Source organism: Mustela putorius, unplaced genomic scaffold, assembly GCF_011764305.1.
Source record: "Mustela putorius furo isolate JIRA1106 unplaced genomic scaffold, ASM1176430v1.1 tig00000242_pilon_pilon_pilon, whole genome shotgun sequence".
NCBI classification, from domain to species: domain Eukaryota; kingdom Metazoa; phylum Chordata; class Mammalia; order Carnivora; family Mustelidae; genus Mustela; species Mustela putorius.
In genome coordinates this window covers 875,096-901,696 of record NW_025421325.1, presented here as the reverse complement: position 1 = coordinate 901,696, position 26,601 = coordinate 875,096, and the positions used below count along the sequence as shown (strand labels likewise).

General features: G+C 37.8%; 1 protein-coding gene across 2 annotated transcripts in view; it reads right to left on the bottom strand.

Annotated features, from left to right (window-relative positions):
• The window catches only part of KLHL2 (kelch like family member 2), a 106,343-nt gene that overhangs the window by 58,788 nt on the left and 20,954 nt on the right, over positions 1 to 26,601 (bottom strand). The window contains exons 3-4 of one of the 2 annotated variants that reach the window (XM_045078281.1): positions 21,653 to 21,759; positions 11,069 to 11,190 (exon numbers count right to left, since the gene is read on the bottom strand). In XM_045078281.1, the coding sequence (XP_044934216.1) occupies positions 11,069 to 11,190; positions 21,653 to 21,759 (229 nt within the window). The remainder of the gene's footprint in view (positions 1 to 11,068; positions 11,191 to 21,652; positions 21,760 to 26,601) is intronic. The other variant, XM_045078282.1, reaches the window with a different exon arrangement.

The window sequence follows — 26,601 nt, the reverse complement described above, 5'->3', positions numbered from 1 at the left end:
AACCCAAATCCCTTTTAATAAGCAATTAAATAACTTTACCCATCTTACTGATTAGTCTCTCCCTGACCCCAACTACAGCTTAATTACAGAATATGTGTTTCTCAATGTCCTCTATCAAAGTGCCTTAAGTCTATTCGTAACAGCCCAAAACTTTAAATACATGTCCACCATCATGCTAAACTGCAATAAATCCATACACTAGAATACTCAGCATCTATAAAAAGGAACTAAGTACTGGAACATGCAGCAACACAGATAAATCTCACAAATGTTCTGTTATGCCAAGTAAGTCAGCATCGAAAGAATATATTCTGCTTGATTCTATTTATATAAAGTTCTGTAACAGGCAAAACTAATCTGTTATAACAGAAATCATACAGTGGTTGCCTAGAGTCAGAGGTTAGAGATTTATCAGGAAGAGGCTTGAGGTTATAAATGCTCAATATCCTGATTTGGGTGTGGGTTAATGGGTGTATACATTTGTTAAAACTTAGCAAACTATCATGGACATTGGGGAGGGTATGTGCTATGGTGAGTGCTGTGAAGTGTGTAAACCTAGTGATTCACAGACCTGTACCCTTGGGGCTAACAATACATTTTATGTTAATAAAAAATAAAAAAATTTTTAAAAACTTAGCAAACTGAACATGTAAATAATAGCCCACTAGAGGAAAAAAAAAAAAATGAGTGCTTTAGGCCCACACTAAAAGTCACCAGAAGTCAGTCAAAGGCATTTATAAATTACAAAACAAATTTAAAACGAAAAATAAAAATCCTACCTGATAGAACCCCAAGTAAGAAAATAAATGAAAATATATCAACTGTATTTACATAACCAAATTTCTATACTAGTATTTGTAAAGTTAATTTAAAACAACAGCTTTTGAAGAAATGTTAGTAATATAGCTATATTCTATTTTCACAAAAATTGACTCATATAACCTGGGGAAAGACACATGTACACTTCAAGTAGATGATGCGAAGCACATTAATTTTACAAACCTGACAATGGAATTAAGACATTAAAGTCCAAAAGGTAGTAATATTTAAAGTTTTGGGTCAATAATGCTAGGATTTATAAAACCTTTGGCTTATTCAAAACCAAATATGCCTGAACCACAGATAATTCAACAATTCTAGGCTCCCACCACCTAATCTGGTCTGGAGAGCTGGACCCTGAACACTGGCAGCTGACCCAGTTGTGCTTTGCTGCACATAGGTCCAAATGTAAACAGTATGAGGCATGGCTCAAACGTGAAGGAAAAAATCCACCTAATAATGACTTTATACCTAACTTTTTACCGCTCAAATTACAACACTGCTAAAAGATGCTAGATCACAATCAGGATGAAGTCATTTTTTTGCTCATCAAGATCAATTCCTCTTATATACCACATGAAGCTAATTAAAATATCAATCACAAAATGACTCAACACTGGACCTCTTCAAAGATTACATATTTTAGGAGCGCCTAGGTGGCTCAGTCAGTTAAGTATCTGACTCTGGGTTTCAGTTCAAGGCATGATTTCAAGGTCCTGAGATCACGCCCTGCACTGGGCTCTGTGCTTAGCAGAGTCAGCCTGTTCCTCTCCCTCAGCCCCTCCCCCTACACACACACACACACACACACACACACAAACAGAGACTCTCTCTCTCTCTCTCTGTGTCTTGATTTCTGGATAAATAAAAACTTTTTTAAAAAAATTATAGATTTTAATAATGTAAAGCCACAACTAACCTTTGTTATTAATATTTCCTGAGTGCCTAGCTTTTCTGTAAACAAAAACTTAAACACTTCAAATTTGATGCCCATCTAAGATTTATAAGATGTTTTTATGATAAACTCTCTAGATTTTTCTCAAACTAGCTGACCTCCAATGGCTTCTTCCAACTAAATTTTAAATAAGTTTTCATTTATTCTATACTTCTAACTTATACAAAGTAAAACATAATTTAACTGGCATGACTGGAGAACAGATGATCAAGTATTTTGATTAAAATTAGGATTGATTAAAAAGGATTACCAAGTTCAGACTTAAAATATAATAAAATGCAATTAACACCAAAAATCAACTGTAAATATTTAAATTTATAGTAATTATTAATATAAAAGAAATTCACCATTTTGTGCCTCTGGGTAATAATAAACTAAAATTATAATTCTGATAAACTGATAAAATACTGGTTTAACAGTTTTCTGAGTATTAGAATGTCAGATAAATTCACTTCAATGATAAATTTCCCACTGCTATCCCATAAACAACCACTAATCCTGACAGTTTGATTCAACACTTTTTTTTATGTTTTAAGCATATCATCTGCCAAATTCTGTTAGTAACAAAGAACTCACTTTCTATCTCATAAGAGAAACAGAAAATGGAAATGGAAAAACAATAAGGCTTCCAAAACCTGTGCTAGGAAAAAGAGCACTTTTCCTTGAACCACTGCCTGTCAGACCAATGGAAGAAGGTGTTACAAACTGGTACTGCAATCACCCCAGAGTGCTGTCTCCACACTAACCCAAACACCCAAGTCCTGCTGGGTGGAGAGAAGTCTACAGCAATTTAAGATTTATGGTTTGGTCACAAATACATATCTGGATTCAGAATATAAAAAATAAGGGAAAGGTTACATGAGCCATTTCTTTTTTTTACCCAGTGATCCCAAACAGTCTCAGTGGGTTCTTCTTCCTCATGGCCACAAGACTTTTTATTGCTGCCCATTTCTTATTTCTGTTCAACATTTATAGAGGACTTTAATATTTTTATAAGCTTTAACTGGCACATTTCATATATCACAGCATTTCTGTGAGGTGTCAAAGCATTATCAGTTTTATTTGTAATAGCTAAAATTCTCAAGGCCATTCTTGAAGTCAATGGTTAAATTCAAGATTTGAGCTCTAAATTCTAATACAATAATTAGCCAGAGTCCAATAGCCCATGAAAGTTTTCTAGCAGAGAGCCAATCTAAGGGGCCTCCTTATTATTATCTGAGTTGTTCAACAATAACTTAAATATATAGTGTTATATATTTGATTTAAATGATTTTATTTAAACGAAAAATATTTACAAAACTGCTCAGTAGACATTTTTGCTCACCCTGAAGACAAATCTGCTACTGAACTCCTTTGGTACACGAGCAACTTCTATTTGTATGGCTGAGAATGGAAAACTGTCATTCAATCAAGTAACTATAGGGCAGATCTGGAATGTGACTGTAATTAAGGTTAAAGCATAACCAATCGTATAGTTATAGTCTCTGCCAGAAGAAATCATTGTTAACAGAAGAGTAAAATAGTTCTTACTATTCAGTCTCTATGAAGACAGATGAGAATTCAAAATACTGGGGACCTACCCTCTAATTAAGAATCCTGGCCTCAATAAGCCATGATGGCTAATAGAGATCCTGACAGCCTCCAGGGCCTAGAGGTAGAAACAACAACTACCAGCTAACAAAATGTTCAGAAATGGGTCATGTAAAAAGAAATTACTTGTCAGTTTTTCTACCATGCAGGGGAGAGAGGCATTGGATCTGATGGCACTTGATCAATTTCCTGGTCACTAGAGATGTGTTTTGTAGCAGAATGATAATCAACGAGGGCCCTCCCTAATCCATCTGAAGTAAGCTCCCTTCTCTAAGATTTCATGCTCACCAAACAATCCTCTGATTGGAAGACCTAGGTCCTGAAAATGATGCACATTGGATAGTGTACATTGGATAATGTACACATCTATCCAGTCACTAGAAACACCTATTACCCTGTAGAGCAACAGGCTGTAAAGACTCTTAGGACAAGGGCCTTGTCTATCCATCTTGATATTGCATCACCAATAGCTGGAACACTGCCCAGCATAAAACAGATGTAGATAAAACAGATGCTCGATAATTTTTTACTGAACTACCCTACCACTGAGAACTGGAATTCATAAGGATCAACACTGGCAATGGAAAAATGGGCAAGCTCAGTATCTTTAGAAGTAAGAAAGGGAAAGAGCAAGCCATGTATAAAGAAGCAGTGAAATGGTTATTAATTCTTACCTGATCTTTCCTCATTCAGCTGAAAATGTTAAAAGCCTTATATCTTCAAGTTCAATCCAACTCAGTCCTAAACTAATCTGACCAAGACTATGTTTATTGGGCGCCCAACCAGTGTTTCTAGTCTGTCCTTAATCCTGCTGCCTTAAATGTGGTGCGCTCCCTAAAGCATCCTTATGCTTACCAACCCACACTGTGAGCCAAAAGCCCTATCCAACTGAACATGGCCTTAGATCCTGGATTTAACGTCCACAATCCCAACTTTACAAATTATGGTATTACAATTGCCTAGAGTTTACCAAGTCTTTTTCCTGACAAGTGAGCTTGGGGCTATCAACTTGACTCACTGTTCACTTAGGGCAGCTCTTCCTGGATCAAAGATACTGCCATTAGCCTAACAGCAGGTACCATACCACCAGCACCACCACCATGAGACTTCCTGCTGCCATGCCTCCTGAGCACCTCATTCACACTGTCACTCGTCCTGGAGCACTTTCATTCAGATTACATGCTGCCCTCAATTAAAAAAAAAATTTACTGGGGTGCCTGGGTGGCTCAGTAGGTTAAGCCTCTGCCTTCAGCTCAGGTCATGATCCTAGGGTCCTGGGATCAAGTCCTGCATTGGGCTCCCTGCTCAGCGGGATGCCTGCTTCTCCCTCTACCTCTCCCGCTCCCCCTGCTTATGTTCCCTGTCACATAAATAACTAAAATCTCTTAAAAATAAATAAATGAAAATTAAAAATAAATTTAAAAATACTTATTGCTTGCTCTCCCAGATTGGTGCCCCTATTCTTAATCCCATTCATTTCTGGCCCAAGCCTCAATCCCAACTATGCTTTTAGTTAGGACCCAGCATATCTCACCTATACATAAACCAATTATCTAATGAATGATGTTTCACAAGTTCCTATATATGAAAGCACAGAATTTATTCCCCTCTTTCAGGCAAGAAAATAAAGCTCAGAGAAGTTAAGAACTTTGGACAAAATGCCAAGGTATTTCAATAGCACTGCCAACATCTATAGTATATTTACTATGTTTTGTTCTTTGTTCATTTTTGGACCAAGCATCAGGACCAAACACAGGACTGGAGACTTAGCAGAAGACTTAGTCTACTTAACTGACAGGGTGTCTTTGATATCCATTGGAAAATAAATACCCATCTAATAGGAATCTCATTTCGGTGTTTATCTACACAATGCAGAAATACACACTGAAAAAGCACTGGCTTACCAACCTCTGTTTCACCTGCCCACCTGACTAATCAACTTTCCCATGCCCCCTGTACTCTCTAATATGCCTGCACACTTCTGCCTATCCAGCTGGGCTGCATTTTACCAACACATACATTTTGATTTCACTCCCAAATCTGTTTATGACACTGGCACTTGTTACTGAAATTACATAATTTAAATAAACATATATAATCCAGTGAGATATAAGTGTAAAAAGAGAGCTATTTCTATGAAAACTAAGTTGATTGCTTTAGAATTACTTGAACAATGTGTTACTACAAAAAAAAAAAGCTTCATAAATTACACATGGGGAAGGAAAGAGAAATTGTGTAATTCAAAAATGACTTTGCACTGAGATTTCTTTTCAAATGTCTCAGGTTTTTTTTTTTTTTTTTTTTTTAAGATTTCATTTATTTATTTGACAGAGTGATCACAAGTAGGCAGAGAGGCAGGCAGAGAGGCAGGCATGGAGGCAGGCAGAAGCAGGCTCCCCGCCGAGCAGAGGGCCGGATACGGGACTCATGTCTCAGTTCTTGATGCACTTTTTTTTTTTTTAAAGATTTTATTTATTTATTTGTAAGAGACGGAGAGAGAGCAAGTGAGCACAGGCAAACAAAGAGGCAGGCAGAGGCAGAGGGAGAAGCAGGCTCCCTGCCAAGCAAGGAGCCCGATGTGGGACTCGATCCCAGGACCCTGGGATCATGACCCGAGCCGAAGGCAGCTGCTTAACCAACTGAGCCACCTAGGCATCCCTTTGATGCACTTTTTTAAAAATTAGAAAATTAGGGTTGATCTATCATTATGATGTCACATGTGCAAAAAAGAATATGGCTCTCCAACCATACTAGTTTTACCACAAAAGACTGGCATATAATTGTACAATTGCAAGTTATAGGTTAAAATAAAATAGTTGGGGGTATTCATGTATTCTTATTTGATGCTTTCTTCACTTTAACAGCCTTTTGTTGATTAACTGGTCAACCATGTCAACAGGTCTCCTACTGTAGATGCCCCTTTCTCTGATGTCTTCTTTTTAGGAATGCCTCACTGGTAAAACAATATATACAATTATACAATATATTGCTAGCACTTCTGGTCTGAAACAAACAAAAACAACTTGCCCTACACCTCCAACAAAATGGACACACTGTGTTGAATTTTCTACTGTATTGGGATTGTGTAAAACACTCTGGTATGTTTATTACCAAAAATTAATTTTAACTTTCTTGAAATTAAATTCTGTTCCTTTTCTAAAAGGATGAGATTTCCTTTCCCAAATGATTTCAATTTATGCAACATATAAATTTTCTGAACTGTTTAAAACCTATCCATTCACAATTATCAGATGCTTCTTAAATTCTTCTGAAATGAGAAAGGTTCTAGTATAGACAGAACTTTTGATGAACACACATTTTTTATTTTTAAGATTTTATTTATTTATTTGACAGAGATCACAAGTAGGCAGAGAGGCAGGCAGGGTGGAGGTAGGTGGGGGGGAAGCAGGCTCCCCGCTGAGCAGAGAACCTGATGCAGGGCTCGATGTGGGGCTCGATTCCAGGACCCTGGAATCATGACCTGAGCCAAAGGCAGAGGCTTTAACCCACTGAGCCACCCACGTGCCCCCTTGATGAACACTCATAATATTAATTTGGAAATGAGAGTATTTACTTACATTGCACTATCTATTAAGATTTTTACCTTTGTTTTTCACACTTACATCAAGTGAACAAAACTCTTAGCTACTTTTAGCAAGCCAAAACAAATACCTGAAAGCTGAGAAGTCAAAATGTATGTAACAAAACCACAAATTTAGCAATGAAGTAAATGTTTTAAAAAACTCAAGTTGCTTTAGGCTTCTTCAAAAATGTTGACTGATAAAAGAAGAAGAGTTAAACCTCCAATAATTTTTAGATAATGAAAAAAATATTTTTGGTTATAAAGGTATTTTAATTTTCAAATTTATAAACTTTCTTTTTAAGCAGCACTAGTTAATAACAACTTAACAGCTGCTGTGTGATACTGAGCTAATTACTTAGCCTTCTTGAGCTTCCTTAATTGCAAAATGGGAGTAATACCTATCTAATAAGGTGGTGAATATCAAATGAGACATATGTAAAATGCCTAGCACATAGCTGAAAATAAACTCATGTAAAATCCCTTCATACATACGCATATACACACATATACATATAAAGCTAAGTATTCTTAACAGTGGGAGAGTGGCGGGGGGAGACAAAGTACACGAATTCTCTACAAGTATATGCAAAACTGTGTGCATAAACGACTAGGTGCACTTTGCTTGGGAGAGGATCCATAGTTTTTCATCATTCTCAAAGAATTCATGATGCCCCAATTTAAACAGTTTTTGTGTTTGTGTATGTGTGTATTTTTTAAGAGAGCACGAGTGAATGGCGGGGGAGGAAGAGGGAGAGAGAATCTTAAGCAAGCTCCACACCCAATGTGGAGCTCAATGTGGGGCTAGATCTCAACCCTGAGGTCATGACCTGAGCTGAAACCAAGAGTCAGATGCTTAACTGAAAGAGCCACTCGGGTGCTCCATGATGCCCCCAAGTTTAAAAACCTACCTTATAACAGCCTTTGACTTTATTTTCTCTGTTCTCAGATATAGAATGTATATAAAATTTGAACAGAAATTCTAGAAACAAGTTAAATTACTCAATAGCAACAACAAGCTGAATTAAATGATTGTAGTAAGATGTATATTCTCCTTTTATTTCTCCTTTAAAAAAAATACACAAAGAAATTCATTCGGCTCAAATTACTCCCCAATCTTGCCATAAATAAAAGCAAATACCTAATCTCAAAACCAAAGTTTAAAAACTTAAAATAAAAAACAGCAACATAAAAAAAAAAAAAGAAAGAAAGAAAGAAAGAAAAAGAAATCAGGGAAACCCTAAAGAGCCAAAAATTAAAGTCCCATTACTTACATAACACAGTAATAATTATTCCTTTTCTGGAGTTAATGTTTCAAATTGATTCATTCCCTCATTCTGACTCAAAGTTCAACCTTCACTTCAAACGACTATTATATCTAATTTTTTAATTTGTGTAATAGGAGACTATATGGTATCACAGAAGAGGCCCTAAAGTAGGAATCAGGAAAAGCAGGATTATGGTCCTGTTCTGGCACCAACTGACCAAGACAGCTGGACCTCAACATTCTATGGCACCATGATTCTACATCAAAACATGCAATCCCAAAGTAAAACACTAAGACATCTGCTATCCTAAAATCATATTTTATTATTACTAAAACAGAAACTTACTAAAAGAGAGGTCACCTGACATTTGATTCTAGGTCTAATTAAGAAAATATAGCTACAACAACAAACTTCTGAACTACAGAAAGTTCTAGCCCCACTGTCAATTCTCTCAAAACAGATCTACCCAGAGCCAGGTTCCCAGTTGGGGCCATTTAAAATTTCAGCTTGACTTTAACAAGTACACCACATACCTCCACCATACCACTCCCCTCCCTAAGGTGAACAGTGCTTATAAGAAAGATCTAACAAAGTGTACACGAAGATACACAAAACAGAAGAGAGAGCAGTTTGGCATATCTTCATAGGTAAACCCTTACTATGTATTTCACTGAAAAATTGTACAGAATTGCCCTTGTTACAGAAAGGGCAACTTATTTTAATCAATTTTATTCTAAACTGCCTTTCCTAAAAGAAGTATTTTTCAATGGAATATAAATGAGGCTTTGCATAGCAAGGTATCTCTATGCTCTCTTCCCCCACCCTCCCCCCCAAAAATAAAAACTACATGAATATTAAGCATTTAGTAAGTCTGCCAAATACAACTCTGAATGTATTCCTGTAGGAGCTGAACATATACACAAAAGGCAAATCAGCATGGCAAGAGGTTTTCTGAAAGACTATGATGACTAATATTTCAGGACTAGAACGTGACAGTTATTAAAAGAAACATGAGAGGCGTTTTCCCAGTTCCCCATAGGCCAATGTCTCCACCGCAAGAACTACTGCAAACAGCATTGAGGACTGAATTCACACAGTCTATTCTCTTAGGCCTAAATCATCTTTTGCAAATTTCCCTCATGTCACATATTATGACAATCAGCAATTCATTCGTTGAAGGTCAGATACAGGGCACAATGAGGCCCATGAACTCAAATGAATTTTTAAAAAGGAGCAAGAAGAAAACCAAGATAATGTCTCTTTCAAAACGATAAGCCAAAACCCAGAAACTAGCATAACTATACAGAAAAAATCAGATTGCAATGATATGCTGGTACTATTCTCCCTCATGACATGTACCAAACACTCTCCAGGTTAAAAAAAAAAAAAAATTTCACACAGCAGTTGATTCACACCTTTACACACAACTTTAGTACCAACCAAGGTTGTTTCACATGCTTTACCTCATGAACTGGATTTCCAAGTAAAGGCAAATAAGGCCACCTGGGTAAGATCATCAGAAGGCTTCACCACTGCCAGTATCTCAGATTTAATAACAGCATGTCTTAATTAAGTTAATGTCCAAAGATTTCAGTCTCCAAACTCAAAAATTTTGTATCATATTTCAACTAATTACAAGAGACAAAATATTGAGCCCACACTTTCCTATCTGAGCAAGTATAATTCAGAGATTATTTATTAAGAAGTTAGTCCTAATTCTTTTTGTTGTCCTCAAAACACAGTTTACCTGTTGGAAGGAGTATAAATACAAATTTTCAGTTGGCAATTTGGCATACCTATCAAAAATTAAAACATGCATGTACCCTTTGATCCACCAATTACATTTGAGAAATCTATTCCATTAGTTTTGGATGGAAATATAAAAATGTTCATTCACTGCAGTATCTTTATAAAAGTGGAAAAATCAGGGTGCCTGGGTGGCTCAGTGGATTAGGCTGCTGCCTTCGGCTCAGGTCATGATCTCAGGGTCCTGGGATCGAGTCCCGCATCGGGCTCTCTGCTCAGCAGGGAGCCTGCTTCCTCCTCTCTCTCTCTCTGCCTGCCTCTCTGACTACTTGTGATTTCTCTCTGTCAAATAAATAAATAAAATCTTTAAAAAAAAAAAAAAGTGGAAAAATCATATATACTGATTAACATATGGGATGCCAGTCAAAAGAAGGGGCTGGGCCCACATATATTGATATGTAAAGAACTTCAAGATACTTTGTACAGTGAAAAAAGCAAGTTTCAGAGAAACAGGCATAGCAAAAATGTATCTATATCAGGAAAACTGTGCAAGGGTGAGTACATGAGTATACATAATTGCATAGAAAATGGTCTAAAAAGATAATTTAAAAGAGGCACTTTCACCTTCTACACTACATACTATATACTATATATATATCTATATTATTCCTTTACATTATATATATAAAACATGCGTTCTTTAAAGAAAGTAAGAAAATGCAAGGCTAAATTTTATCTAAATTCTAGAATTACAGAAGAAGTAAAGACTGTTAATAGTCAAAAACACCCTTTGTAGATTTTAACCTCAAGGGAATAGAGAAATGTGGGCAACATCAATCAGTAGTTATGAGTATGACAGCGTTTTCACAAACAAATGTCATTCAGAGAACTGACAGATTCAAACTTCAAAGATTCAAATATAAAAGATATTGAAATCAGAAACATCATTAGAAAGATGTAATCATTCCAAATATTCCTTAGAAATTCAGTTTTAACAATGAATTCCATTACTTTAGTACAAAAAGTATCCTGCGGTGCAGGTATGCTCTTTTGATTTAAAAAAAAATGGCATGTACAAAGAGCTAAATGGTATGAGGGGTTTACTCTCACCTGTACATTTTCTTCTGTAACCTGAATTTCTGCAGTGTAAACATAATCGATCAGCATTCTCAGGGTCCAGCCATCTACCTCTTTTATTCGAACTCTCTTTGCTCGGCTCTCACTCATTTCACCTAAAACACAAACAAGGAAGAGTGACGCTACAGCAAGCCACTGCTGTAGAGAAAAGAAAATACCAATGCCATTTTCTTGCCACTCGCTGTATTTCATAAGCAACAGAAGCAGCCACTTTTTGCAGGCCTAGAACATTCCATTACCTCCCCCAAAACCAGAAAATGTACTTGTCACCCACTTGTACCTGAAAATCACATCAAAGCAGTGACCATGCCACATGCCCAACTATAATACCTATGGCATTATTAAGTTCAGTATATGCTTCTGTCCATGTTTTTTTTTTGGTCCATGCTTGTAGGCAGTTTTCTTTTTGGATTTCTACTCATGACTAGAAGAGTCACCATGTCACCCCTTTTGGCTAATAGCAATGAGCACTTGCTAAAAAGGACTCACTTGGTCAGCAGCACTCATTCAACAAGCACAGCAGTGGCTGCCATGTGCATGAGTGACTTGCAATGAACACAGGTTTTGTCCTCAGGGACAACATGACCCTCATGCAGAAAACATTTAGGACACAAACTACAGAAACCACTGAAGGAATGCAAGACAAAAGAGGGATCACAAAAGAGCTAGTCAATGACAAGGGGCTTCTTACAGAGATCTTCTAGCCCATGTTCTGCTCCTCTTTGTCATCTGTGGTAACTTTATCCACAAACCTAAGTCACTTCCATACCAGCCCAGCCCTTCTTACTAAAGCCAGCTGTTCTTCTATCTCACTGCCTGCGAAAAAGTGCTGTAAGACCTCTCTCCTTTACTCACTGAACTAATGGAACATTCAAGGATCAAAAATAAGATCCTTCTTGTGGAAATAAACAGGGAAGCAGAAAAGAGAAGGGAACTTAGGGAGAGAAAGCAGCAGGTTTGACCACACATGTACGGAAAACATAAAATGACCCAAGACATAGGGAAATATAAAGTGTCGAATGCTGAGGAAAGAAAATTTCCATTTAAAATGATGAGGGCAGTCTAATAATTATGTTGAGTGCATGAGACACCTGGCACAAGAGTTTGGTTCCATTAGGTTACAAAGATAAAAGCAGCAGCATTAAAAGCGATGCTGCCACCCCTCACCTTTACTTAAATCCAACATCTGTCAGAAAAACAAGATAACATCCTCAGGATTTCTTGAAAGTTCATTTCTTTTTTTAGCCATGGTACACTGCCAGCGACCATAAGCTATCAGAAAAGCCTATGGGAATCCATAATTACACCAAATTCTTTGTAAACATAAACCCTGGGAGGAGAGAAATAATAATAGTGATGTACATTTAACTGCATACTTCCCTAGAGATTATTTCTGACAAGATCTCAGAAAGAAGCTGTTCCCCTAAGAGCTAAAATATCTCAAAAGTATCCTGCCACCTCCCAGGGAGGGGCATAGGGGTGAGATGGGGTGGGGGGACATCTACCAGTATTACAAGGGAAGACAGTTAATGAGGAAGAGGTATATACGCCTATACAGTAGGAACAAAAGGGACTGGCTTATGTGTGTGTTGCCTCAGCCTGTTTTTTCCCCCTTTAAAAACAGGAAAAAAGAAAGGTTGAGAAATACAGAAATATAATTCTTCATTTGCATATAAGGCACAACACCTATCCTACTCTCTCCGGATCTTGTAGACAGATGGAATTTGTATCATCTCAAAGTTCTTTTGTGTCTAACGTGAAGACAGTTGGGACTGTGGACTTGGACTTTAGACAAAGGCCACATCTAATTCACCTATAGGGCTATGGCAATGTATAAAGCCTTGCAGGGCCTGGGGCCACACAAGTATAAAGCCACATACTCAGTTCGCAAGGAGTGAATTCAGCCCTCAGGACTTACGCATGACCTAGTTTAGACAAAAAACAAGTGTGACTTTGGGGGGCCTGGGTGGCTTCAGTTGGTTAAGCATCTAACTTCCGCTCAGGGCATGATCCAGGGTCCTGGGATGGAGCCCCACATCAGGCTCCCTGCTCAGTGGGAAGCCTGCTTTTCCCTCTCACATTCCCCTTGCTTGTGCTCCCTCTCTGTCAAATAAATAAATAAAACTTAAAAAAAAAAAAAAAGTCTGACTTTAACTTATATATTTGAGTGAGAAATCAGTCCTATGACAAGCAGTTTTTAATATCCTAGTTTTTAAGATATTACTATAAGACATACTTTGCTAATTCATATATTCCATATGTGTCCTTTTTAATGAATTCTTTCCCCAGAAAACTGTATCTGCTTTCAACAAATTCAACTTATTATATGTTGCTTTAAAAATGTTATAATCTTTATGTTTCATGTTAATCTACAAAAACAAGTAACAAATAGCTTGCCACAGATTGCACTAATAGTTTGAGAATGCCAGTAATACTGAGAATCAAAACACATACTAAAGAGAGTTATAGGGATGCCTGCATGGCTCAGTCGATTATACATCTGCCTTCGGCTCAGGTCATGATCCAAGGGTCCCCCACATCGGGCTCCTTGCTCAGCACGGAGCCTGCCTCTCCCTCTGCTTGTGCGCTCTCTTTCTCTCACACAAATAAATAAATCCCATCATTCACTAAAATTTTCAGAATGAACCTCAGAGAGACCTCAAATCAATGCCCCCTCTCCTCTCCATCCCTTCCGCCACTAGGTCACTGGAGTCCTACCACATCTTGCCAACACTAGCACAGCAACCTCCTAATTCTTTCCTTACCCCTAGGGCAACTCTACAGATCTGACCATGGTACTCAAAAGCTTCCAGCTGCTCCTAGTGCAGGCACATGTGATCCTTCCATATCTATCCTGCTTCACTATCCAGCTTCCTCTCTCTTCCACTTCTGGCCTTAAAATATATCCAGAAGAAACTCCCCGTAGTTTTCCACATGCAGTGAATGATATCCTGCTTTGATGCCTTTATCAGCTTTGTCCTCTTTGTCTCCCCACACTCTCATTCCCCAGGCTAATCCCCATTCTTCAGGAGTCGGCTAGACCCTCTCTCCATGTAGAGTTACCTATTGGTGGCCCAAAGCTGGGTTAGGCTCTTACCCTGGGTACACCTGGGTACCTCCTCCAGGTAGCTCTCCCTACCTGGATTCTTGAGCTCCCTGAGAGCAAGATGTCTTTTTCATCTTATCTCTATATCCCATAATGCCTGACCTATTATAGATAGGTAAAGGATTCTGGATGGGTAAAGGAATGACTAGAAGAATAAAAAGTGAAACATGTGCCAATTTAAAATGTAGCATCTTTACTCAACAAAATTACCATGTGAATTAATCTTGAACATGGGTTTCTAGCTATGAAGGATTTTAGTCAAATTCACTGAACATCCACTATACATTCTAGGGCAAGCTAAGTACTTCACTAGGGAACACTGCACCATCTCTACCTTTTTTGAGTAAAAAATGAAGTCCTTCCAATTATAAAAGTTTACGAACATATTTGTGGATAGAAGCATTCCCATCACAAAGACCTTTAATCAAGGCTCCTGAAACCCAGCAAAAACTGGTGACTTTATTTATGCACTCTAAAGTTCTAAAAAGTAAATAGGTCAGGACAGCAAACTCCAAGATCCATTTCAATGCAAAAATCTTATCATTCTAATTTCCAATACTGTTCAGCATAAAAATATCTGAGAAAAATATAAAAGTATAATGCAGTATCTTTTACTGTGCTGAAATTCTAAAAAGTGAATGGCAAATTTACAGCTACATGTAATACATAAATTTTACTCCATTACTCTTCAGATTCATTTGTAATCTAATCATTATTATCCCTTTGTTTGTCATTAGTCCTGGGTCACAAAGAAGCTACTGACACACAGGTATTTTCATTCCAGAAAGCTGACCCAGATGTCCCTGCCAGCCATTCTCTAAGATGGTCATGGTACATAATTCCCCAATCCTACCACTAATCTGAGGCAAACACTGTAGCCACATTCCCCGCCAGTTTTGGTCTAGTCTGAGTAACTTCTGGAAAAGGTCTGCTAGACCTTAAAGAGAGAAAAAAAGAAAAAGCATGCCCTCCCTCTCCTTCCTTGAGATGCTGGGTCCACTCGATAGGCATCTTGTCATTCACAAGGGGAAGCAACCTTGGAATAACATTTTCACTGCAAACAGCAGGGCAGAGAGAGAAGGAAGCAGATCCCTGATGAAATTCTCGAGCTGCAGATCTGACCAAGCCTGGTGTCCAGCCTATTTCCCAGTTATGAGAGAATACATTTCCTTACTATTTAAACCAGTTTAAGTGAAGTTTCTGTCATGTGTAGACTAAAGCATCCTAATTTAGGCTCTTTATGCACAACACCCTATTTGATTTTCTTCACAGCAGTCAGTGATATCAGAAATGATCTTTTCTTTGCATCTACTCTCTAACCTTTCCTCCCCTGCTAAGAAGAATCATGAGAACAGGGACTTATCTACCTTGTTCATCTCTAAAGTCCTCACACCTAGATCTAGCACACAAAAAATGCTCAATAAATATTTTTTGATGAGTGAAAGCATGAATCTCAGACAATTATAACCAAACACCTTTTTAAAAATCTCACTTCTGGGCGCCTGGGTGGCTCAGTGGGTTAAGCCGCTGCCTTCGGCTCAGGTCATGATCTCAGGGTCCTGGGATCGAGTCCCGCATCGGGCTCTCTGCTCAGCAGGGAGCCTGCTTCCTCCCCTCTCTCTCTCTGCCTGCCTCTCTGCCTACTTGTGATCTCTCTCTGTCAAATAAATAAATAAAATATTTAAAAAAAAAAAATAAAATAAAAAAAAATAAAAATCTCACTTCTTAATTATGCAAATGATAATCTACCTTTCCCTATTCTAACTTACTGAATCATGTTCAATATGACAAAAGAAATCATCAAAAAACACAAAACAAAGAATAAAAATAGAAATTCATTATTTCCCACTTAATGTCAGATATTTTAGCCTATGGCACTAAATAAGCCTCAAATGTATCTGTGTAAGAGAAATAGCATTTTAAATGCCACATTTGTAACAAGTAACCTAGCAGCACAAGAACTCTTATCTGATACATGCTTTCTCAAGTAACAGTTAAACCACCTGGCCTTGCTCTAAATAGGCCCATACTTCACAGAGTAAAAACTTGTGAGTAGATCACAGAATTACTTTTCACCTCCCTTCTCTACCCATATACTTGGAAGTACAATGAGTAACAGAATACCTTTTTAGGTGCTATAATTTGAATGAAAAATTCCCCTACAATTTATGGGAGATTAAAAACAAGAGCCAATAAAGAACATGTGCATATTCCCCATTTCCTGACAGGCAGTCACAGGAAAACAAGAATAGGTAATGCCCTGTGCCATTGCAAACACTTCTGATTATCCACGAAGCAGGAAAAAAATAAATATATATAACATATGATGCAATGGAAGCATGTAAAGGTCTACTGGTTGGTTGGTTTCACTATTTTTTTAAAAATAAAGTAAACAGGGCCTCAGGCCAAAAAAAGAAAGAAAGAAAGAAAGAAAGAAAGAAAGAAAGAAAGAAAGAAAGATGAAAAAGAAATAATGGACTCATATTCTAGCAAAACATAAATAAATGTATGTACATATTATAAACCACCTAGACCAAATCTCCTTATCTTTCTTACCTAATCTCTGACAAAGGATGTACTTATTCAGTGGATTCAAAAGTAGAAAATGTACAAAGATTGCCAGAAAGGTGACTAGCATCTATTGCTAAAAAACCATAAAAGTCAAGCCTAGTAAGCATATGAAAAGATAGAAGCTCAACATCATCACTCATTAGGGAAGTACAGATTAAAACTGCAAGAGATGCCATTTTACACCCAACAGAATGACTACAAATTAAAAAAAAAAAAGAAGCAACAAGTGTTGACAAAGATGTGGAGAAGTGGAAACTCCCATACATTAATGGTAGGAATATAAACAGCATAGCAGTATTTTTTAAGTTAAACAGAAATTTACCATAGGACCAGCAATTCCACTCCTATGTACCTACTCCCTTGAGAAATAAAATTAAATTTCCACACAAACAACTGCACATGGATATTTACAGCAGGATTATTCATAACAGCCCCAAACTGGAAACAACCCAAATATCCATCAACAGGCGACTGGACATTTAAACTGTGGTGTATCCATACAATTTTTATTTAGCAATAAAAAAAAATTCATGATACATATTATGACATGGATGAATTCAAAATCACTAATGTGGGAATAAAAATGTTCCAAAACTGGGACTCCTGGGTGGCTCAATCGGTTAAGTGTCTGACTTCAGCCCAAGTCATGATTCCCAGGTTCTAGGATTGAATCCTACAGAGAGCCCGCTTCCCCCTCTGCCTGCTGCTTCCCTGTTTGTGTGTGCTTTCTCCCTCTCTCTCTGACAAATAAATAAATAAATAAAATCTTTTTTTAAAAAATTCCAAAATTGAGGAATACTATGCAGCCATCAAAAGAAATGAAATCTTGCCATTTGCGACAACATGGATGGAACTAGAGCGTATCATGCTTAGCGAAATAAGTCAAGCAGAGAAAGACAACTATCATATGATCTCCCTGATATGAGGAAGTGGTGATGCAACATGGGGGCTTAAGTGGGTAGGAGAAGAATAAATGAAACAAGATGGGATTGGGAGGGAGACAAATCATAAGTGACTCTTAATCTCACAAAACAAACTGAGGGTTGCTGGGGGGAGGGGGTTAGGGAGAAGGGGGTGGGATTATGGACATTGGGGAGGGTATGTGCTTTGGTGAGTGCTGTGAAGTGTGTAAACCTGGTGATTCACATACCTGTACCCCTGGGGATAAAAATATATGTTTATAAAAAATAAAAAATTAAAAAAAAAATTCCAAAATTGATTTACAGTGATGACCACTCAATACATTTACTAAAAGTCACTGACCAATGCACTTGAAATGGGTAAATTTTATAATATGTAAAACATGCCTTAAAAAAGTTATGAAAAAACAACATAATTGAGGTATTTTATATGTGTCAGAAATTAATACAGTATCCCTATTTTGCACTTATCCTGGTACACTGCCATCTGAAATTTGACTACATATAGACGATAAAACCTCAGAAGCAGATTGGACTGCAAGAAGTACCCACCTACTAGTTAACTGAGTAACTAAGAATATTTATGGAATCAGAGTATCTTCAGGGCCTCTCATTCCCATCATTAGGCAAAGCCCACATATTCATAAATTGGATATCAGCTAAAACATGAGGAATTGAGACTCATTAGACAAATAAAAAAAAAAAAGAGGGAAAGTAAAATATAGTTTAGATCATAAAGTAAACAGAAAAGGAGAACAAAGATATAATAAGATGCTCCACCCCTATCCAGCATTCATCTTTCTGGATATGCAAAGTTGAGGGAGACTGGGGACTCTAAGTGCTATCTTTTGAAGAGAAAGGAAATTAACCTTGATCTTGCAGTTTTAAGTTCATAATATATTTTTTGTAACTCTGTAAAAAATAAAACATTCATCAAAAAGTTGGGGAAACTGGCAGCTCAGGTCATGATCCCAGGGTCCTGGGATGAAGCTCCTCATCGGGCTCTCTACTCAGTGGAGAGCCTACTTCTCTCTCCCCACCTGTGCTCTCTGTGGCTATCTCGATCTCTCCTTCTCAAATAAATAAATAAAATCTTTAAGAAAAATAATCAAGTCTAAGGCTTCCTCAATCTTCTACTCTTCCTCAATCTTCTACTCTAAACTTAGAGCATAAGAAAAATAATGGATCATGTGGGATGCTTATTTTTAAATTTTTTGAGGAACTTCCATACTGCTTTCCATAGTGGCTGTACCAACTTACATTCCCATCAGTAGTCCAAAAAAGCTCTGTTTTCTCTATATCTTTAATACTTGTTCTTTTTTTGTCTTTTTGATTCTAGTAACTCTGACAAATATCATTTGCATTTCCTTGATGATTAATTAACATTTCAAGTGTCTATTGCCCATCACTGGTCTTCTTTGGAAAAATGCCTATTTAGGTCCCCTGTCCATTGTGTAATTGAATTATTCAGGGTTTTGTGGTGTTAAGTTGTATAAGTTCTTTATATATTTTGGATTTACCAAAAAAAAAAAAATTAATTTGAAAAAATATATACAACCCCTATGTTTACTGCAGCATTATTTACAATAGCCAAGATATGAAAGCAAACCAAATGGCCATCAATAGATGAATGGAAAAAGGATTTGGTTCATATCTACTATGAATAGATACTACTCAGCTGTAAAAAAGTACGAGATCTTAGCATTTGAGCCACCATGGATAGACCTAGAAGGTATCATGCTAATGAAATAAGTTAGAGAAAAATATATACCACATGATTTTATTTATATACAGAACCGAAAACACAGAACAAACAAACAAGCAGAAACAGATACAGAGAACAAATTTGTGGTTACCAGAGAAGATAGGGTGGTAGGATATGCAAAATGAGCAAAGGGGAGCTAGGGAGTGAGTAAGTTATGGGGCTAAAAGGTACAGCACAGGGAATATAATCAATGATATTGTAACACTGTTGTATGGTGGCAGATGGCGGCTAGTTTTGTGGTGAGCACAGCATAACATATAGAGACGCTGAACCACTATGTTGTAACCCTGAAACTAATGGGTCATTGTGTGTCTGCTATTCTTCAATTAAAATAATAATAACCATAATTACAGCCAAAATTAATTGTGTATTTTCTATGTGCCAAGTAAATAGCTTAGAAATTCACATACAAGATCGCATTTAATTTTTACAAAAATCCTAGGAAATGGGTAATATGATCATCCCCCTTCTTCAGATGGGGAAACTGAAGCATAAATTGATGACATGAGCTTCCCATAGTTTCCAACAAGGAAGTATCAATAGAAATGTCAACTGAGAGAATGCTACTTACAGGGGACAACACTATATATTAGGGAATTCCTAAACTAGGCCAACACATTCCAACTAAAACCCTCCTCTCATAAGCCTAGAGACTCTGTTGAGAAAGCTGTCCAGGAGAAATAAATAAGATGTGAACCACGACACTGAAATGAACCCTAGGACATAAAAATTTTACTAGTCTCACTTCATCAGTATTGACTTTTCAAATCAGCCTCAGCTAAAGGCACCCTTCCAACTTGGCTCATAGCCCCTCTGCTATCCTTCCTACATTCTTGATTATTTAACTGTTCAGGAACAGTAAGGCTGCAACAGGCTGAATACTGAGGGGCTCCAGACTCTCCTCTACTCTTAAAACACTAAGCCCATCCTTTTCACATGGCCTTCCACATTCATCTTCATGTGTGTGAACCCTTTAAACCTATCAGGTTTTAGGAAATGTCAGATCCCCTTCTCTCAGTGCTGCCCATCCCCGCCCTTACCACCAGCATCACTGCCTAGGCACCCAGATCTTCCATACACTACTGCATATTTAAAGTGTGCATATCATTAGCAGGGTAGTAGGAAGCACACTTACACTGCTCTGTATTTCTTAAAATATCTAAGCAAAATGTTAAGCATAAGAAATACTTCATGACTTCTAAAGTATAGTATATGTGCTGCCGAAGCAAGCACATGACTTGTAAAGTATAAATGGTTTTATATTTGTGCTTTTTTGTGTAATATGTTTGTCTTTATAAGTATTCTGTTTGTCCTACCAATACTAAGATTATAAGCTCACTGTTAGAACACGTAACTTCATTTCTTTGTACAGTAACACATTTAATTGTTTTTATTGTTTGTTTTTTTTTTAAAGAATGAGGTTAAGAGGGCACCTGGGTGGCTCAGTCAGTTACATGTCTGACTTCGGCTCAGGTTATGATCTCAGGGTCCTGGGATTGAGCCCACATCAGGCTCACACTCAGCAGGGAATCTGCTTCTTCCTCCCTCTCCCTCTGCTCATGTGCTCATAGGCTTGCTCTCTCAAATACATAAAATTAAAAAAAAAAAAAGAAAAAAAGAATGAGGTTAAGGACTTCAACTGTGCAGGCATAAGTTACTTTTTTCCAGAAGTACTGAAATCATTCTCTGTATTTTTGCAGTTACCTAAGTGTTCACTCTATTTTTTTATGTATCGAAGTCAAAGGACATTTAATAAACATCTCTTTATTCATGATATAGAATAAGTGAAGCATATGTGAAAATCACTTGAAAAAAAAATGGAAAGAGTAAAAACATAACAGTAAAAAGTAAACAGTAAAAAAGTAAAAACTTTGCTTCTGCCAAAGTAACAAAGTGCCAAAAGTTGTTATAAATAGCAGGAAAGTAAACTGAGTCAATATGTGTAAACATAAATATAAAAGGGGAAAACTGAGCATAAAATTCTGAGTATGTGAATGCAATGTACACATAAACACAACATGATTACAAAAACAAAAAACAATGAGGAAGAGGAATTTGAAACAAAGCAAGAGCATTTACTTCCACTGCAATACTGAATTTCCTAACAGTGAAATATTAATAAGAAAAGAAAATATTGAGAGAAAAGCCCAGATCTGGATACATTTTAAAAACACCCATAACAAGACATTTCATACCTGTAAACATGGCATGAAAGTAAGGACTACAGGCAGCCAGCACCACTCTATGAGCAGAGATTTCCATGTCTTCAGCCACAATTGTGACATCACACAGCAAATTTTGACTGTTTACAAAGTAGAGAGAGAAAAAAAATTTTAATGATACCAATAATAAATGTATTGAACATCCTATGCAAATATATTACAGTAAAAGCCCACTCTTCTGAAGTTGAGGCTAACTTTTAAAAGTGCCATCCTCTGGGGCACCCAGGTAGCACATCGGTTAAGCAGCTCACTCTTGATTTCAGCTCAGGTCCTGATCTCAGGATCCTGGGATTGATACCCCATCTGCGCTCAGCACAGAGCCTGCTTCAGATTCTCTCTCCCTCTACCCATCCCGCCTATCCATGCACTCTCTACCTCTCTAAAATAAATAAGTATTTTTTAAAAATAAATAAATAAAACTGCCATCCTCTAAAAGAGAATTCGTAAACATGAAGCGCACAGGAAACAGTCATGACAAATGCCCGGCAGGCGCTGGGCCCTCACTTAGAATCTTGCCTTTGTTTAACAGAAAAATCTTTCGCAATTTGATTACTGATTTCTCAACCTAAAGTAAATTACTGGCAGCAAACCATCAATGGACTGTAAAAGGGAAGGTAGTTTGAATTGAGAACATCATCAGCGGAAGTGGCAGACGGCAGTCTGACATTAAGATGATGACAAAATAAAACATATGTAGAAAACTAAATTGGGTCAAAGTACACACACAAAAAAGATACTTAAAATGATGCTGATCATGAAGCAAAGGTAAACTTAAATTCAATTACATCTGCTATTTAAAAGGCATATAAGACATCTGAAGCTTAACTTAATCAGAACATTTTACCAGAGCAAACCATCTCATTTCTCAAGGCTAAAAAAACATTACCATATACAAAATTAAAAAGCATTTTGTTACCTTAAAACAAACCATTATTCAGCAAACATAATTATCCCTCCAATTCTGAATTATCCATTTTAAGTCATTCAAAACCACGTGATGAACACTTTTTACATTCTACACAAGCTGCTAGATGAGCCTTTCCAGCTAAGTGAGAATGTCACAGAATTATTTTTTTGGCAAAAAGTGGTGCTGACACTTCTTCCAGAACAAGAAAGAGGCTCCAAGTCTAAAACCAACCTTACCAGTAGTCATGTCATAACTGAAACAGGTGTGGTGAGCCCAAAAGTAGTCCTTTCCATACCTCAAACACCCAAGCACTGAGTTTATGTGTATAGCACACGTAGGTCACACTTGGCCCCCCTCCTCCAATATTCTATTTTCTACAAGGGTGGCCTGTCTGCTTCTGTAATTTTCTAGGAGCTCACAAGCAACATTTTCAATGAGCTTCACCAAGTCGAAGTTTTCCATTTTTCCGCACTGCTTATAAATTTGTTTCTGTGGCGCTCACACTAAAAGTTTTTGGTGTGAGATCCTACTGGCATCTATTTTCCCTCCAATCCAAGAGCAACTAAGAAAAAGGAGTCCCATAGCAGTGGTGATAAGTGTGTTGCAGGCCTCCCTACGGATGAGTCTGCTATGCCCTTTAGACTGAATTATGGCTCATGGGTGTCACTGTAATGGCTCACAATGCTCTATGAGACATCAGGCAGGTCCCACATTAGAGTCATCAAAGGTGGCCTAAGGTTACCCATTTGTGAGTCCTCCACTGTGGAAAACTGACAAAGTCTACTGTCTGCTTGGAGGATATAAAACCAATCTACAAGTCTATGAATTTCATGGGTTCATGAGTAACCATGGGAAAAGCCAGTGGTGTTTTTAGAAGAATGCTAGGTAACAGCTTTACCTACATTTATTATCTCATTTAGACCCCACCACAGTCCTTATGAGGTAGGTATTATTAGGATTTTTTACCCCCAAAATGTATAGCTGGGAAAGCCAAGGTTAAAGATGAACAACCAGCCATTAAGTCCCCACTATTGGCAATGCCAGGATCCAAATCCATGGAGTCTGGCTCCAAAGCCTTTTAACCACTGCACAAAACCACCTAAAGCTGTGCTATTTCAGACTTGGTAAAACCTGAATAAAACAGGGAATAAAAAGTATAAATCAGGGACACCTGGATGGCTCAGTCAGCTAAGCATCTGCCTTCAGCTTAGGTCATGATCTCGCAGTCCTGGGATCGAGTCCCACATTGGGCTCCTTGCTCAGTGGTGAGCCTGTCTCTCCCTCTGCCTGACACTCCCCCTGCTTATGCTCTCTCCATCTCTGAAAAAGAAATAAAATCTTTTTTTTAAAAAAGTATAAATCAAATAGCACGATTTATTAGTTGACATACTATATTCTAGAAACATTTTTTAAAGTTCTATATATAATTTATAAAAGGCCTAATTTTAGTGGGTTTTTTATCACTACCTCTACAAGAATATTTAGAAAAATCAAATTCAACAAATCACTGCAAGATCATCTCTGCCCTTAAGTTGCCTAGCAGAAAGGACTGATGATGCCAAAATTATAGGATCAAGTGGAAAACATCATTGTAAAGGTGCTGTGGGAATATCTAAATCAGAGGAGTGGTCAGAAGAGTCTTCCTTCAGCTACTGACCTGAAGCTGAGTTCTAAAAACAAGTACGCATCAGCAGGATGGAAATGGAACAAGAGAACTCCCTAACAGAGAGAAAAGCATGTGCTGTACAGACCTGAAGCAGCACAGAACCATGGGGACCCCCAGAAGAAGAAAAGCAGAGAGAGAGAAGAGCGAGCAAAGAGCAGGAGAGGGAGGAGTTGAGGTCAGCAGAGTTGCACACAGCCTCTCAAGAATGCAGCCATCCAGGTGTTCCTATAATGACCAGGGCATCTGGACACAACTCAAGTACATCTTTACACCTATTTTCCTTCTGTCAGTAATAGTTCTTCTTAGTGCTCTAATTTCAAGATGGAACTTAAGTGGAATTACACTTGAACACCCCCAAGTCACATAATAAATTACATTTAGCTTCAATTACAATCACTCATTGATTGAAGCATCTAGCATAACACCTGCTGGTTGTCACGTAATTAGCCTGGCCTTCCCAGCTTATTAGCTGATGTTAGTTAACTAATAAAGTAAACACACTGTCAAATTAGCATGTAGCCGCACCCTAGGCTGGGTCACACAGAATCTAGGGGTCACATTCCAAAACAATAACATATTTAGTTCTAGTGTTTCATTTTTTTTTATCTTTTTGTTTCCAGCAATACCATATTTTAAAACAGCACTCAAAGACAAGAGAGAGCTGACCAAATTTCTTTCAGCCAAACTTCTTTCAGGCACACTTTGTGTGCCTAAAAGAGTCTGGCTCTTACCTCTTTCCAAATGTGCATGTTCATAAGAAGCAGAATAACTTCTGGGAAAGGAGTGAGCTACAAATGAAAAGTCTGGCAATAAAAAAAAGAGCAACTTCTTTACCAGCACATACCCAAAGTCTACATGGTAAGTTTCTGAGTTTATATTCCTATTACCTGAAATCTAATGAGGGAATGAACAGCAGAAGGGAAAGTCTTCCTGAATAACAAGACAAATAAAGTTGCTATTTAGCAAAATTCACATGTGTTCATTCATTTGTCAAATATTTAGAGTGGCTACTATGCACCCAGCACTATGCTCATTTACTGGACATATTGCCGAAGCAAGCACACACTACACTCATTTACAACAGCAAGATCACGTCCATGAATAACAAGGAGTTGACAGTCGACTGGGAAGAAACACACAAGCTAGCAGGTAATTACAAAAATGAACTTATAACTTTTAAGGTGTGGCAGGCGTGGGGTGTTTGGGAACACACAGGAGAGGCCAACCCCAACCTTAACAGGCTTTGCAAAAGCTTCTAAGCTCAAATGTAGAGAAGAGCAAACATTATACAGGCCTTAGGTAAAACTCAAATTGCCCAGAAAAATGAAAGGCACTCCATCTCCTAAATGAAATATCATCATGCAAACTGGTCTTTCTCAGGAAAAATACTGTTTTGAAAATTAATGAAACATGCCCGAACATACCAAAACATCCTCTAGTTTACTGATACAAAGTGACTGATTCCTAAGACTGGAAAAAACCTATCACTGCTGTATATCTATTTTCTCAAAGTAAAATAGGCCATCCAGCTCTGAGAGGTCAAAAATAATGAGTAGTCACATGAAATAAGAATTTACTTTCTACTGGGGTGCCTCAGTGGCTCAGTGGGTTAAAGCCTCTGCCTTCAGCTCAGGTCATGATCTCAGGGTCCTGGGATGGAGCCCTGCATGGGGCTCTCTGCTCAGCAGGGAGCCTGCACCCCCTCCCCGGCCCCGCCCCGCCTGCCTCTCTGCCTACTTGTGATCTCTGTCAAATAAATAAATAAAATCTTTAAAAAAAAAAGGTATTTACTTTCTACTGGAAGTGGGGGTCATGAGGCAATCACATGGCATCTGTCCATCTGCCTCCCTCGGATGCCAGGGAAAACCTGGAGGCACTCCTGCCACATGGAGTAGAATCAGAGGAACAGCCGAAGCAGCAGGCTGGAGAGGTGACCTGCCAGCCAGAGTCCATGGGCAAACCACAAACTAGAGCCCAAGAAGGTGCCCACAGTCATCTCTGAAAGAGCATCAGGTGTTAGAATAAAGAAATAATAGCAAGACATAAAAAGAAATGAGACAAGGGGTCAGAAATCAAGGCAAGAAGGAAAGAAACCAAGGAAATTAAAAACTGGCCAGGAACCAGAGGGTGAGGCAGATGTGGAGTTGCTGTTCGGGACATGGCTGCATCATGGAATACTGTCCTCCACACGAAGGGAGGTGGGGTTGGGAGATGAGCTGGTTTAAACATGAAAGGCTTCATGACTGCTGACTTAGTCATATTTAACCAAACCTCCTGTACCTGACAATTTTATTCAACAGACAAGGGAGATACAATGCAGCTATAATGTCAATAATCTCGAAGAGCAAC